We start from the raw sequence: 16244 nt of genomic DNA on the forward strand, positions 1-16244 counted from the left end.
AATAGTAAACTTATTGCTTATTTTAAGTCACATCATTTTAACACAAGCAAACATTTCACACTTGATTTATGTTGCTTTGGTTGTCATATATTGAGGCCTGAAAAGTTTATAAAGGTAGGTAAATCACCCGGTGGAGTCAAAAAACTATTTGTGTGTGTGTGTAAGTCTATCACTGATATTTCATATGGCTATAATTATGTTTTATGGACTTAGGATCAACAGCATTTTTAAAGAGTTAGTCACTTTAACTTCCTCAGGTTATTTATGCCATTAAAAAGGGAAATCAAACATTACAGTTAGTGTTTATGTTTTTCTCAAACTCGTTAAGTATTTCTTTACCAGGTAGACTCCTTTTCTGCAAATACTACGCTTGAAAAAGAATTATTTAGAACTTTTCTTTGATTCTCGTAATTTTTATTTTAAAAAGTTAGTCTACTGGGTAATTCGATTAACCTTGTTTGAGTATTATTTCTGGGTTTTTTTTTTTTCCTTTTTCCCATTCTGATCACATCTCCGAAACATGTTCATTTCCAGGGTCACTTGTTAAGGGGAATCTGGCAGGCCTTTTCAAACCCAGCCATCTCTTAATTCACTCACGAGTCAACAAATGGATTTATTTGAAATTAAATGTTCTTCTCTTTTGTCAGTTACTCAACTCTCTTCCCAGCCTGCACCCAGTGAAAAATCATCTTCCTTGCTTTAGAACTAGTTACTTGTGACTTTACCATTTTCTCCAAAGTACATTTAAACAATTCAGAAGAGCATCACTGCACAGTGGTTTGGTTTGTTTTTTTTGTTTTTTTTTACTATTTACCTATCCTCATTTTATGGAGTTGTGGTTGTTTTGTGTGCTGAACTACAACAAAGCAACAACATGAGAATCTAACCAACAGCAGAGACAACTCTAATTTTTAGTAAACTCTTTGGTGTTCAGCTAGATATTTCTATAAAGTAATGTGAGGAAATTTAACTGACACCACCAAAAAATTTAGTCAATACCAGTTAAATGAGCTCCATAGGTGGAACAAATGTAAGATGATTATTATATGCAAATTTTTCAAGGCAATCATTTAAATTTTCTAATATACTTGAGAAACTGTCTCTGTGTTATCAAAGCGTACAATATGCAGCTGCAATAAATTAGGCAAAGAGGTAAAGCTCAACCAGTGGAATTGTGTTTTCCTTCGCTGAGCATTTACTTGGCTGTGCATAGCATACTAGAGAATTGATTACACCTATAAATACCATCACTGCTATATTTCATGTCTGCAGGTTGGGAGTAGCCAAAGATAAGGTGTTCACAATGCAGATTAAAACACTGCACAATTTAACATATAGAACATTAAAAATGAAGTAACTATGTCTTTGCATACAGGATACAAGGACTGAAAGTCCTCTTTAATTTTAAAGCCAATTCAATATACAAGATCTATCAAAGCTTACTAAAGGCAATTTTTATTTTCATTTAAATTGTCCCACTTAAATATGTAATCAATTATATTACTGACATCACTAATACATGGTGGCCAGCTGTGTAGAATAAACTGAAAATCTGCCTTAATTCCAAGAAACAGCTTGGATAGGTAGTGAGAAGTAGCCAGTGAAAAAAATCCTCTGATGGATAATCAGTGACTCCTGTTGTTTTAGCACTTGGGAAACTAGACAAACCCTATAGAGCCACTCATCGTGGATAGCCTAATTCACTCACAACAGGGAAGCACACTACATGATCAGATCTTTGCAAAACAGTTGGTCAAAAACAGCTACAACTAAAACCTTGTCATTTATACTACCATGCCCATCTACAAGCAATGACATTTTGAGTTTCCAGTAACACAAATACCTGAAATTCAGTTATTGTCTGTCAATGACTTCCAAGAAAAAATTGTTTAGTTTACAAGTAAAAAGTTGGATTTTCTAACTGACAGTTCTGCATACTCACTCTGGGACGAGAAAGCCAAGCTCTGTTCTTTCTGGCTCATGTGTTATCAGCATCAGTAAAGATTTGGCAAATGAAAACGAGTTATCCATTATGCTGATAATGTGAGAGCCAGACAAGAAACCATCTCACACTCCCTAATAGTTGTGCTGTTAGGAGTAAAAAAGTAGCAACAATTTTTGTCAAAAAAGTAAGTAGATAAGACTTGGCATACACACAAGGAGCAGATGTGTTGAGTAAGAAGTCTCCCTCTTGCTACATATGACCTTGTCTAGCTTTTAACGCTTCATGTTATTGAATTACTGCAAATGAACACTGAAAAAGGATGATTATTACATGAATTTAAAGCTATTAATTTAATTGACAAGAAGTGGTAAAACTGTTACATTAGCATTTAATATTTAATTAGTTTAATTTGTTAAAGAGCTCCTTACCTTCTATTGCTGAAAGTAGAACACGAGAATGGTCATATGCAATTACATTTGCATATCTATTCTTTGGTTTGTTTACTTCCAGATTAGAATGCTCCCATGTAAACTGCTGGCCAGGGTCAATTGACTTTAAAAAAAATGAAAAAATATTAGCTTAAAAGCACAAGATAACATGAATAGTAAAGACTGCAAACAGTACGCTCCCAGTTTTACTTTTGCTTTATAAAAAGTCCACACAACCAGAGATTATTCATATAGCACTGCATGACACAAAGCATTTAGCCACAGCCTAAAAAGTACTGCACTCGATCATACTGACACCTATTGACAGTTACATTTAGGCATCTTCCTTATATAGCCTCTCATTTGTTCTTATACGAAAGAGAAAAACAGGAGAAACTCTCTTTCTACATGGAAGGAGGGACAGAGAGTATGAAATAATATGGACACACAAAAATGGAAATCTAGTACTCATCTAGGGATAGCTAATCATGCTTTCTGAGATTTTAGCCATGTTTTGAATTGTAAACTATAGAAATACCTTTTATTCATTAGTTTTCAAGTCACATACAGATTAAAAAAAGATTCTGATAGGTTTCAGATCCACCTGTGTTTTGCAAACATTTTTGCACATATACTAGATTATGCTATAGAAAGAAATGGATTTAAAAATTATTACTTGTATCATGGTAGCACCCGAGGCACCAGCTGAGACTGGGGACCCCTTTGTGTTAGGTCCTGTATAATACACATATTGGGGGCCGTAGGGGAATATGGTAGTAAACCAGATTCTTATTCTCAAAATATCTTATAAGCTTATAGATAGTTATACACAGGGCCATCCCTAGCTATTCTGAGGCCATGCGGGGGTGTGTGTGGGACCCCAGGCCTCTGCACGGCGGGGTCGGGACTAGCTTGGGGGGGCAAGGGGGAACCACCCCCCAGAACTCACCAGTGCGTGGCTGAGGCTGGGTCGCTGCACTTCCCGCCGCCATTGAGTGCAGGCCCAGCTCTGCTGCAGTCCTATGGGGAGTGGTGGGTGGGGCTGGGGTGGAGCAGGGGCGGGGGCTTTGGGGAAGGGGTGGAGTGGGGGTGGGACAGGGTTGAAGCAGGGGCAGGGCTGTGGGGCAGGGGCTGGAGCAGCATGCAGCTGCTTAGGGCACCAGGAGATTTGGTGCCCCAAATTTCCTGGTGCCCTACACAGCTGCGTACTTTGCATATGGGTAGGGACAGCCCTGGTTATACAACCTGCCTGAAGATAAGAAAAATGTCGAACTGATTCTCATTGTCAGACTATTTTAACTAGAACAATTGTGGAAAGATAAATTGGGAACACTGGAGTAAGTCGATAAATCTCCCTTTCTTATATAGGTATCATTCATATATCTACATTCTAGATATTTGGCATCTCTCACTGTAGTTAATAAGATAAATACTGTTCCCCTCTGTATATTCTATTGTCAAAAAGGTGAAGTTCAGCAAGACTGTAAAATACAAAGCTGCATGGAAACTGTTGTAAAAGCTTCTTAGCTGCCCTGAAGAGGTACTGAACAAGTTACAATTGTCACGAGTCTAGGACAGATCCTTGAATTCACTTTGTTGTAAAACCCAGCCTGTTTACTGACACTAACTTCTACACCAGTAATTAAGATCAAGGATTTTAAAGGTATATAAGATAGATAACTACTGGGAATTGGGAGTTAGGTGCCTCAGTGCTTCTGAAAATCCCGCTAGGAACTATCTGCATCTTTAGGTGCCTAAATATCTTTAAAAAATCTGGCCCTTCTACAGTTCCAAGATGAATAATGCTGGAATTAGGGTTGAATAAGAATCAAGAGATCAATGAAACAATTAAGGCCATTATCATTTATTTTCCTGGATGATACGTAGAAAGAAAATTTGATCTAGTTACAACGAAAGAGCCAAGAAATACTGCAGTATGTCAAAGAAATTTAGGGGTTAAATTACAATTGCTGCATGTGAAGACTTAACACTGCATTAGGATTTAAGACTTAAAACCAATTAACTCTGAGCTAAGTAATCATTACAGACGTCATTGAGAAGGAGCCAAATGCATGAAGATTTCTAGTTACACAAGTTTAACAGTTCATGGTGTAAGATATTCTAAGGAGCTACTGATCTGGCAGATATTCAGCACCTTCTTCAGAAATTATTATTCCTCTTTAACCCTTATTTAATTGTTTCCCTTAGGCGATGGTTCAACTAGAGATGTGTCAAACTGCCCAAACTAAATTAGAGTAATTAGACTGAATCTACCAGTTCAAGGATACTGTTAATCCTTTCTCATCTAATGTTTTTTTTCATCTGGCGACTTCATTTATAACATGACACGCCATCTACAGTGTCATGGGGGGGGGGAGAATTCTCTTGATTCCTCTTCACAAACTGTAGCCTGCTGCATCCTGTCACGTTGGGTTACAACGCAACATAAGGGAAACTGAGGTTAAAAGATGAGGCTGACTCCATGCTTGATATATCCCAAACTTATACCAGTTTCTTATAGATCAAGTGTCAATTAAAGAGAAGCAGTGCTTTGTCCTATCTGAATTGCCTTTGACTTTGTACTTTCCCATCAGTATCTATAATTCAGTTAGATTAAATTCTTGGCTCTAAGAAGTGTATCTAGCATAAACGAGTTTGTCAGAGTGAAAACAGAAATTTTAGGAAATAAATGTGACTGGGGAGAGTAAAATAAAATGAAACAACAACAATATAATTTAAAAAATGTCAGTGTTAATCCAAACCTGTATAATTTATTACATCTCCAATCTGGATAAATAAAAGGTCAGGAAATCCCAGTGTCATTGACTAGCAAATAATAGATTACTTATTACTGCTTACCTGAATGGACTTGGCACAGAAAAAACAACTGGTATAAAGGAATCCCTTGTTCACTGGAGTTCCAATTTTTCAAGGGAAATTCAGCCCTCTCAACTATCAACACCCACTTCTCTTTCTGGAGGCAATGAAACGGATGCTATGAAAAGCATTCTGTGTTCCCTCTGTGACAGTACCCAGTGCAGTTGTTATATAGTATAGAGCAACTGATATGGTTAATAATTATAGCGGTATCTCGGCACTACTATGCTCTTACGTTCTGGGGGCAACTCTCCCCTGAATGATTCGTGAACTAACTCCATTCCCCACAGGGAATAACCTTAAAAGGGCAGCTACTGGCAGTAAAAAGAAGGTAGTCCACCCATCAGTGGTTTGAAATATTCCAACAAACAGGGGACCCTCTTCATTCCATCAACCATGTTGGCAAGATAGCCAGTGAATTACAAACCAAACAAATAAACTGGGCCCTTCAAATATATTCCCCAGCCATGATCATAAAGGGAAACATCTATAGTTTTCTGACTATTGAATGGAAAGGGCAAAAACGTTTAGTGACCTACATGCTATGGTCCATGAGAAGAAGAAAGGTCTGTTTTAGGAGCTTTCAGACTGCTTGTTGGAGCTGTAACTTGATGGTATGGAAAATAGTGTGGGTTGTTTACTAGGCTCACTGCTTTGCTGCTTGTCTTGAAGCTTAAGACCTCTCTATGTCTTTGCCTTGAGATACTGTAGATGCACTCCGTCCAGTGGAGGCTTTTTTGACCTCAAGATCAACCTAGAGGGGACTAGCTCTCCATCATTAGTGCCCATGAGACTTCTGAAATTACTCACCACATGGGTTTGACAGGGGACAGAGTTTGATTTTGCTCTACTGGAGCACAGCTGCTATGAGAAATATAACAGCCTATATTTTGAAGGGAGATTTAGTAAGACAGGAAAAAGGCCGATACAAAGTTCAATCTCAGAAACAACAAGATTTTGGTTATTTTGTTCAGAGAATTGTGGCAATGGAAAGAGCTTTTAAAAGAACATATTTTACAAGCACACTAACTTCTTTTAAAGTAGCCTACTAACCACATATGTTTTCACAGAACCCAGTGGTATATTAGCTAACTAAATTCTGAATATGTACAAATGTTTTCCTGTTTTGAAATGTTTTTATTTCAGTTGGGGAGCAGCCAATGCCGCCAACTTTGCTTGAGAGGCTCTGCAGATCACACCGAGATAATGACAAGACCCAATGAACTTCCTCAGTTTAGACGTATATTTTACATTTGATGATAAACAAATGGGCAAATATAAATAATGGCTAGATTGTGGTTTTATTGCCTGACCTGTGTAAGGGGTGGCACATAGCTAGGAACTATGATTCCATCCATGCTTCCACTGTATTCCATGGCAGAAGTTATACAATACTGGCAGTAGCTTACTACCCACCTCCCACCACCTGCTCAGCTGTACTGGCTGGTGCACTGGGAGACAGAATCTAGATTCCATGCCCATCTGAATGGGAGAGAAATACCTAGTGGGCGTACTGAACCTGCTTATCCCTATCTGACTGGACCCCAGATCCTGTAAGGCTATGCGGGAGTGTTGGGTTGGGTTGCCTTACTCTCCCTTTTTCACCTATGTGGCCACACTCAGTGGTCTATGATTTGGCTCTTAAAAATCTTGCCAAGCCAAGTTGTAAGTTAAGATCCTGATATCCAGATGAACTGGACAGCACTCATGTCAGGGCGTGTGTTCAAAGATGATTTAAAGTTACCCTCTCTATTGACTGGATCGCAATGTTAACTCTGTGCATGGTTGGTCTCCCACTGGCAGAGTGCTCTTAGTTGTGCAAATGACCACGTGAAGCTCAAGCTGCAGTAGGAGATCTGACCAGAGCAGAGTGTCTCAGCTACACTCCCCTTCTTCTGGACAGTTTTTCTTGCTATGCTGACAGCAGGGATGTGGAATGAGATCAGAAAGCCGATACCAACTCTACATCACCAGAGAATCACCTTTGTACTAAGGATGAGCTTCCCTGCACTGGTTACAACAGCCTTAGGCCTAGTTTATGCTGGTAATGCAGTGCAAACTGGTCTTCTACAATGGAGAATCTGGTCCCTAGTTTGTTTGTTTGTTTTTTACAGAAAATATTTTTATTTAAGGGATACTTGTTAAATAAATCAACCTGGTCTGTCTGGGTTTATTCCTTGGATTATTATTTTTGTTTGGTGAGTCTAAAGAATGCCTGAACTTCATGTTTAGCAATCAAATGGAAGATGTAGTTGAAACACTAAACAGAAACAATCTTTAAAAACATACAATTACTGTATAGTATTGTCTTGACAAAAGGAAAGAAGTTTGGAGCCACAATACTTTTCTTAAGTTGACACAAGGAATCTTAACAGATTGGACATAACAGTCAGTCCTGGGACCTGAATCTCCCTTTCTCTGTACCTCGTGTAGTGATTTACACCAACGCAAAGTGAGAGTAATACTCTTCTAGTCTGATTTTGCAGCCTTTTGCTGTCTCTTTGCATTGGTCTGGATGACTACATAAGGTGCAGGGCAAAGGATGATCGGGCCCCTGTACATCAGACCCACAAGAGATTTTCTATCCTGCAGAGTGAATTCTATGAATATTATTAAGTTTCTGTAAAATACCAACACTCCCTTCCTGCAGGTCACGTAGCATTTTAAGACTCCAAGACTGTACCCTTTGTACAAAATCATATACAAGGATGTGGTGAGTTAGGAACGGAGGTCAGTCTTCACTCATTTCCACTGGCCATTGTCAATTTGCTGGTAACATTATTATAATACTAGCATACAAAGGTAAGTATAAGTGAGGTAAGTAACAAAGACATGAGGCAAGACCACACCACAAAAAGTTCATCCAAACTTCTCCTCAGACTAGTTTAGTTCCAGGGCTTCTCCTTCCCTCTTGCTTTCTCAAGCCCCAATTTAGGATAGTGCAAAAGGACCTGCCAAATTTAAAGGAATACTTGAATCCCATTGCTCATGCTTACACCTAAGCACGTGCTTAAGTGCTTTCCTGAACAGGGTTCTTTTAATGAATCAGGGTTTACTTTCAGAGACTGACTCATTCTTTTCTCTTCCTGAGTCAGTTCTAATATGATCCACTGTGTTTGGCTACAAGGGAGAGTTAGTAGAATAGCTCAGAATCTTCATGTAGGAACCTTAAACGAGCAACTTATCATATCTAGATATTAGCAGTTACAGTTTCAAATGGAAGGGTTTTTTTGAATGACTTGTAACTAAAATTTGACCAATTTTCTTCTAATGTTGTGGATGGAATCTTCTTTGACTTCAGAGTAAATCCTGCAATTTTCAGGCCCAAACTATTTTCATAGCCAAAGTATTAAGAGGCCAAAAGCAGAGTTCACAATAGACTCTGGCAGGTCCAACTGTGGAACTAAGCTTGGATGCACAATAACTTTAGACAGTCAGACCAACCGACAGATGAATGACAACATAGCATCCAACTGAATGTCAGTGAGTCTCTAAGGCATATTCTTCTAGAATATTACAAGATTACTTTCTGTCATTTGGAGAGGGTGTTAGGTAGATGGGTAAATCATCTGTGTTTTTACCTCAGAGTAAAAAGATACATTATTCAGTAGGTGGAGAAAGTGTAATATATTCCTCAGCATGAAATGATCCAGAACTTTTCTGGGACTTCCAGGACAAAACCCAAGAGAACACATGGGATTTATTAGCTGAGTGTCCTTCAACCCTTTGCTTTCAGACTACAATATAGAATAATTGTGAGCTATTTTTTTCTGTTTTGAATTGACCAATACAGTGATTTGTCTTTTCTACTGACACACTTTTGTGTGAAGAGAAAAGGAGTACTTGTGGCACCTTAGAGACTAACCAATTTATTTGAGCATAAGCTTTCGTGAGCTACAGCTCACTTCATCGGATGCATCGGATGAAGTGAGCTGTAGCTCACGAAAGCTTATGCTCAAATATCCGATGAAGTGAGCTGTAGCTCACGAAAGCTTATGCTCAAATAAATTGGTTAGTCTCTAAGGTGCCACAAGTACTCCTTTTCTTTTTGCGAATACAGACTAACACAGCTGTTACTCTGAAACTTTTGTGTGACTTAATTATGAAGAAGACCTTAACAAATTAAAGTTTTAGTGAGGAGTGAGAGGTTGAAGAGGCAAAATTCATGCCCCTTCCCCCCCTTCTTTTAAGATTTGTGAATTGTGAAGAAAAAACAAATAAGGTTTTATTTTTTTCCCAGAGCATAAAAAGCTCTAGCATGTATTTTCTAGCATGTATTTTATTAACTCCCTATTTTATTTATGATCTGCCACCTATACGCTGACACAGCACTAGTTTTGTTTATTTTTAGGGGCTCCACATTCCCCAGTAATTAATAAAGCATTCCAGTGTCATGGCTTGGTCTTCCACAGCCCACACCATTCTTTTTTATGTCAGCAGCTGCAGAGAGAAATTCTTCTGTGTCTCAATAACTCAAGTCACAATCTGCTTCTAAAGATCCTGGTTTAGTACTATCTCAGCTACCCCACAACAGCATATTTCATCCCCTGGGAGAAGATGGGCAGTGAAATTTTGGTTCAGTTGGTTCTGATTCTTTATCTCTGTTGCTATTTAATTGATCAAAGATGAAGAAAGGCAAGATGGACAGTTGTGTTTTTTGTATTTGTTTTTTGCAAGATAAAGTTTTATTTTTGCAGCACAAGTTTCCCCATATCATCTGATTAGCAATTCATCAACACATTTTGACTTAGAAAAGGGCTATCAATTTGCACCATCACTGTTCTCAGAGACACAATTTTTGTCCTTTTGTTTTTGAAGAAATGAAGGAGCTTGATGCACCAAGTTTGTACCTTACACCTCCTGGTTTTCCACATTTAAAAAAATAAAATTTCTTATCCTATTAGATGGCAAAAAAACTAATATAAACATAAAACTTGACCAAGTGATTTTCTGCTCATAGTTCTAATCATTGTCAGTTCAAGACAAAAAGGAACAGTTTACAAATATGTCTCCGGATGTGGGTTCTGAACTTTAAGTAAATAAATACATTTAATTAATTGATCAAATGAGGAGTAGGGCATGCTTGCTTTATTTGTGACTGGCCAGACAGAATTAGTAGCTCAATGTATTTAGTCTTTTGCATGGCTCACATGAAAATAGAAGCTTGCTATTCAGCACTTCACTGGCTCAGAATGAAGGAATGATGTATTGTATTGGCTCTACTCATCTAATTGCAGGAGACACACTGTCTGATCTTTTTTTGGCTGTACCTATGGTGCAAAAGTACACTAGAAATTACTTTAAAATCTAAGATGTCACTTATATTTTTCTTTTCATACTTGACAAGTAAACTAGAAACCAGCAGAGTAAACTGACAAACACTACTAGTTTTGAGACTAAATTATAGGTTTCCTTCCCCATCCCTGCCCTGCTTTCCTCCCCTCCCCCAGAAGGTTTTTTCCCTCTCTCTCATTCTAAATGGCAACTCTTTAAAAAATTTTAACACGTAACAAGTTTGAGACACATTTTTGGACACTTGATTGCATTCGGAGGATACTGATATGAATGAGCATGGGCTCTTTACGTGTTCGTTGTGAAAAAGGAGTTCAGCATTTTATTATGCCTATTTGATAATGGGAATTTATAAACTATTAAATAACACTTAATATACAAAGCTTATCTTCAACTGTTCAATTCCTTCCTTCCCCTCCCCAATGCTTAAATGATCTAAATCTGCTTAACAATATGAAAAAAAATCAAACAACAGATGTCTTTGTCGGCCATTCACCAGTTGTATAGCAGGATGTGTTCATTACTGCAGCATATTATACTCCCTGTGCACTTCTTTATGATGTAGGGCCAGATGGCTTAATCCATTGATTAATATTTAGCTGTACATATGGATATAGTTAACACAATTTCTGTCAAATCCAGGTAAATAGACCTTAACTGTAATTTACTTTTCCCTTCCCATTTGCCACCCCTCAGCTGCCCCACCCACCCACAAAAAATGTTTTAGAGAGAGAAAGCTAATTTACATTTCTTGGGACTGAACAGCCATGCGGGAACAAAGGGTAGAGTGGTATTGGCAGACATCTCAGAAGCGTGAAAGACCAATAATTCATGAATAACAAGTCAGCACTAACCGTTTTAATGAGTGTTCTAATGGTTTAATGGATGGCACTTTAATAGGATTTCTAGTAGATTCATTTGGAAAGCTTGTCTTCAATAAAGCTGTCGTTAACAAAGAACTGGATATCTTCGCAGCATAGCTGTGTAGTACTGAGGCTTTGTACACATGAAATAACGATATCTGTAATACTGTTATTACCATCCCATGCTTTGACTAATCTTTTAGCTATTGTGTTATAAATGGTTTTCTGCTGGAAATGGGTCTGCTCTGCTATTGTGAAAAGACTTGGGCGGTGTTTAAAACAGAAAGGCACCATCCACTAAACAAGTTTGTCACTGGAAGCTGGTATAATGGAAAGCGGCTGTTGGAATCATTTTAAACTGGGAAAACAAAACCTGCTTATTTTGCTGCTTGTGAAGTAATCCACTAAGCTACTTATAAGGGGGGAAATCCTGCTCCCCATCAGTGAGAGCTCTCCTTACAACACACTGAGGTGCAGTTCTGCTGAGTGGGTGAACAGTGACAGGATGCCAGACCTCGGGAGGAAGTTCACACACGTCAGGGTGCCATGGAGCTATGCTCCACTCAGGCTCTCTGTGCCACCAAATCAGGAGAGGGGCAAGACTGGGGAATCTGTGACTCTTCAGAGTCTACAGGGTTTGGGGCATCCAGGAGCTGAAGGGGCTTCATGGTTGACTCCCTGCAGAATTTCCCAGCACACAGCTTGGGTGCTGTATACCGGAATGACATTAAATCATCAAAAGCACAAAGGATTTGAGAAAAACTAGTGATTAAAGAACAAAATATGGAAAGAAGGGTGAAAAACAGAAGTCTCGATATATGTCAAGACAAATAGACGATGCAAAACTAGAGAAAGTAGTCAACTGCCCATAAAAATGAACAATTTGACCCTCTTTCACCAATGTCAGTGATTGAAATGAGAAATTCATATAATATCGGATGAATTTATAATAAGATGCTAATATATTATGCAGGAAACTTGCTAATAGAATGAGATTTACATACAGCATTAGCAAAACATGAATGCTAAATGCACGAACATTAATACCTTATCAGGGCAACTTGACAATGGAATTAGATTTCCCAAACACATTGGGGCTTGCACATTAAACAGTAAAGGCTGCTATTATTGAGAGACTTGGGTCCTGACCCTCCCCCCATTCTTTTGCACACACAATGTGAATTTGGGTTATACGAGGAATGCAGGGCTGGGCCCAAAATGCACAGCTGGACACTGAACAGTCACGTTGATGAATTCCTACTGAATGGCTTTAAGCATTACACCAAATCTCATAGCTAAACATTATCAAGAAAAAATAAATAGATGATGGCTGTTTCAATAGCAATAAAGTCAGAGAATCAATCTGTAGCCCGAAACACTCCTGAAGCAAAGCTTTAACCATCCTCTGCCCCTCCCCATCCACAAGTCTACACTGCCAAAAAACGGTGTGTTCTTAATCTGGGTTAGTTAATCTGAGTTAGCATATCAGTGAAGACATAGCAACTCAAGTTAACACCGGTGCAAGAGCCTGGGGTTGAGCTCTCTCCGCTCGGCAGAGAGCATCTTCACCAAACACGTTACAGATGCGCAGCTGCATAAGTGTAGCTGTGCCAATGTAGCGCTTGTAGTTGAGACCCGCCCTGAATCAGAACTTGGTGATTCCTCCCCAAAAATGAAGTTATCCCCAATAAAATTCCAAGTTAGTAGTCTTATAAGCAGAGTTCAACACGAAAAAACTAATCAGCGTGGAGCCTACCAACGAGGTATACACCAGTGTTTCTCAACCAGGTATGTGAGTACCACGGGGTGGTATGCTGAGGTACATCAACTCATCTAGATATTTGCGTGGTTTTACATCAGGCTACATAAAAAGCACTAGTGAAGTCAGTACAAACTAAAATTTCACACAATGACTTGTTCTGTACTGCTCTGTCCACTATACACTGAACTGTAAGTACAATATTTATATTCCAATCAATTTATTTTATAAATATGGTAAACATGAGAAAGTAAGCAATTTTTCAGTAATAATGTGCTGTGACACTTGCATTCTTATGTCTGATTTTGTAAACAAGTAGTTTTAAATTGAGGTGAAACTTGGGGTATGCAAGATAAATGAGACTCTTGAGAGAAGTACAGTATTCTGGAAAGGTTGAAAACCACAGGTATACACCAAATATAGCACAAGAGTATAAAACAGTAGAAACAATCAGGATAGTCTCCTGATTCTTAAAATATCTGAAATAGTATCAGTCTCTAAAGGGAAGCTCATGCCTCATAGAAAAGTATTGCTTTTTAAAACATTTCTACTGTTATCACTTATATTTTTTCTGTATTTCTCTTCTCTCAGCCTTAAGAGTTCATCTGTTTATTCCTGACATTAAATTATAATCCTTTGTTTCTGATATCATAATTGATTGCTGGGGAAATTATTAGATGTTGAAAACAGAGGATTATGTATCACTTCAGGTAGAAAATAAATAGCAGGAGCAGATGAATGCTTGAGGAACAAACATTCCTAGTTTCATGCAAATATTTTTAGTGAGTTTAGTAAAGCTTTTGATACTATCTCGCATGAACTTCTCATAAACAAACTAAGGAAATGCAACCTAGATGAAGCTACTACAAGGTAGGTGCATAACTGGTTGAAAAACCGTTCCCAGAGAGTAGATGTCAGTGGTTCACAGTCATGCTGCAAGGGCATAACGAATGGGGTCCTACAGCAATCAGTTCTGGGTCCGGTTCTGTTCAATATCTTTGTCAGTGATTTAGATAATGGCATAGAGAGTACACTTATCAAGTTTGAGGATGCTACTAAGCTGGGAGGGGTTGCAAGTGCTTTGGAGGATAGGATTAAAATTCAAAATGATCTGGACAAACTGGAGAAATGGTCTGAAGTAAATAGAATGAAATTCAAAAAGGAAAAAATGCAAAGTACTCCATTTAGGAAGGAACAATCAGTTGCACACATACAAAATGGGAAATGACTGCCTCAGAAGGAATACTGAGGAAAGAGATCTGGGAGTCACTGTGGACCACAAGCTAAATATTAGTCAATAGTATAACAACAGTGCAAATAAAAAAAAAAAAAGCAAACATCATTCTGGGATGTATTAGCAGGAGTGTTGTAAGCAAGACATGACAAGTAATTCTTCCACTCTACTCTATGCTGATTAGGCCTTAACTGCAGTATTTCGTCCAGTTCTGGGCACCACATTTTAGGGAAGATATGGACAAATTGGAGAAAGTCAAGAGAAGCGCAACAAATGTGATTAAAGGTTTAGAAAACACGACCTATAAGGGAAGATTGAAAAAATTGGGTTTGCTTAGTCTGGAAAACAGGAGACTGAGACGGGACATGATAACAGTTTTCAAGTACATAAAAGGGTGTTACAAGCAGAGGGAGAAGAATTGTTCTTCTTAAACTCTGAAGATAGGACAAGAAGCAATGGGCTTAAATTGCAGCAAAAGAGATTTAGATTGGACATTAGGAAAAACTTCCTAACTGTCAGGCTGGTTAAGCACTGGAATAAATTGTCGAGGGAGATTTAATTTGCCATCACTGAAGGTTTTTAAGAGCAGGTTAGACAAAGACCTGTCAGGAATCGTCTAGATAATACTTAGTCCTGACACGAGTGCAGGGGACTAGACTAGATGACCTCTCAAGGTCCATTTCCAGTCCTATGATTCTATGAAAACATAAATAATATTTGCAGAAGTAATTTGGCTACTTAAACAGCCCACATGGCTGTATGAAAGTGGAGTTCCCTGTCAAAATGGTAATAGGTGCCAGTCCAAACACTAGTATCCTAAAATGAGAACAGCTTTCTTGTACCATTAATGTTTTTTAATCAGATATGCACAACCAAGTGCTTCTAATACAAGAGGCACTGGTAACACAGAAGGAAACAGATAACATACTAATAATTGCCACTTCAAATTCCTGTTTTTTTCCAAGCCTATCTTAATCCTACCTCTCCTAGTGGCTCAGATAGTGCTATAGGTAGAAATAGACACCAAGCAACCTTTATGAATGTCATAGCATATGTGCTTTTAATAAAAAAGGCAGACAACTGTTCACTGTTCACTGAGTACACTAATTGTTTCTCAATAGCTGGAGAACATCCTTCAATGCAAGATTATAGAAAACCAATATATGCTATTTGCAGTATTATAGTAAATAATAAAAATAGTGTAAAGATAAAACAAAAATAGGAATTTTTGCCAAGAGGAAATGGATTCTTGCATATTGGTCTATGCTATCTGTATTTTTAAGGTGATTAAATGTCGATGTTTCATTGCTAGGGATTTATTTAGCTGCTGACTTATTGTAATAATCTCATATCAGTACCAGATTTATATGTTTGTTTGCAATATATTTACTGTAGAAGTACAGTGGTTAGCTTTCTGTCACTTAAAGTAAAAGTTAAAGATATTTTTTTTAAAATAAATAAATGATCCTTTCAGCACAAATCTGATCCACTGACACTGATAAACTGATATTATGGCAGTCTGGCACCGAGCCAGTATGTGACTTCATCGTCTCCAACCCTCAGTGGTAAAGCAAAGGGCTAATTGTAATCTGCACCACAAAGCCTGATGAAAAGAAACATTAAAATGATATACAATTCCTCTGATCACTGAGACCAACACACTCAGAGAGGCAGGGCTAGGGCACTATTGCTATTAGTATACGTTACATGGCAGGTTCTCGCACCAAAACAAAAATCTGAACCGGACAATATTTTCTACCTAGATCCACTTTCTTAATCCACTGAGGGTATAATTGCCAGACACCTGGTTAAAGTACAGACTAAAGGTCTCAGATTAAAACTATTC

At 38.2% G+C, this 16244-nt stretch overlaps 1 protein-coding gene across 5 annotated transcripts in view; it reads right to left on the bottom strand.

The window, feature by feature from the left end:
* PTPRD (protein tyrosine phosphatase receptor type D) overlaps positions 1-16244 on the bottom strand; it is a 1732979-nt gene that overhangs the window by 76352 nt on the left and 1640383 nt on the right. For all 5 annotated transcript variants that reach the window (XM_084628881.1, XM_084628884.1, XM_084628885.1 and 2 more), the window contains one exon: positions 2374-2497. In XM_084628881.1, coding sequence (XP_084485007.1) covers positions 2374-2497 — 124 coding nt within the window. The remainder of the gene's footprint in view (positions 1-2373; positions 2498-16244) is intronic.

The sequence above is a fragment of the Lepidochelys olivacea genome, assembly GCF_965140295.1.
Source record: "Lepidochelys olivacea isolate rLepOli2 genome assembly, chromosome: 5".
Classification (NCBI taxonomy): domain Eukaryota; kingdom Metazoa; phylum Chordata; order Testudines; family Cheloniidae; genus Lepidochelys; species Lepidochelys olivacea.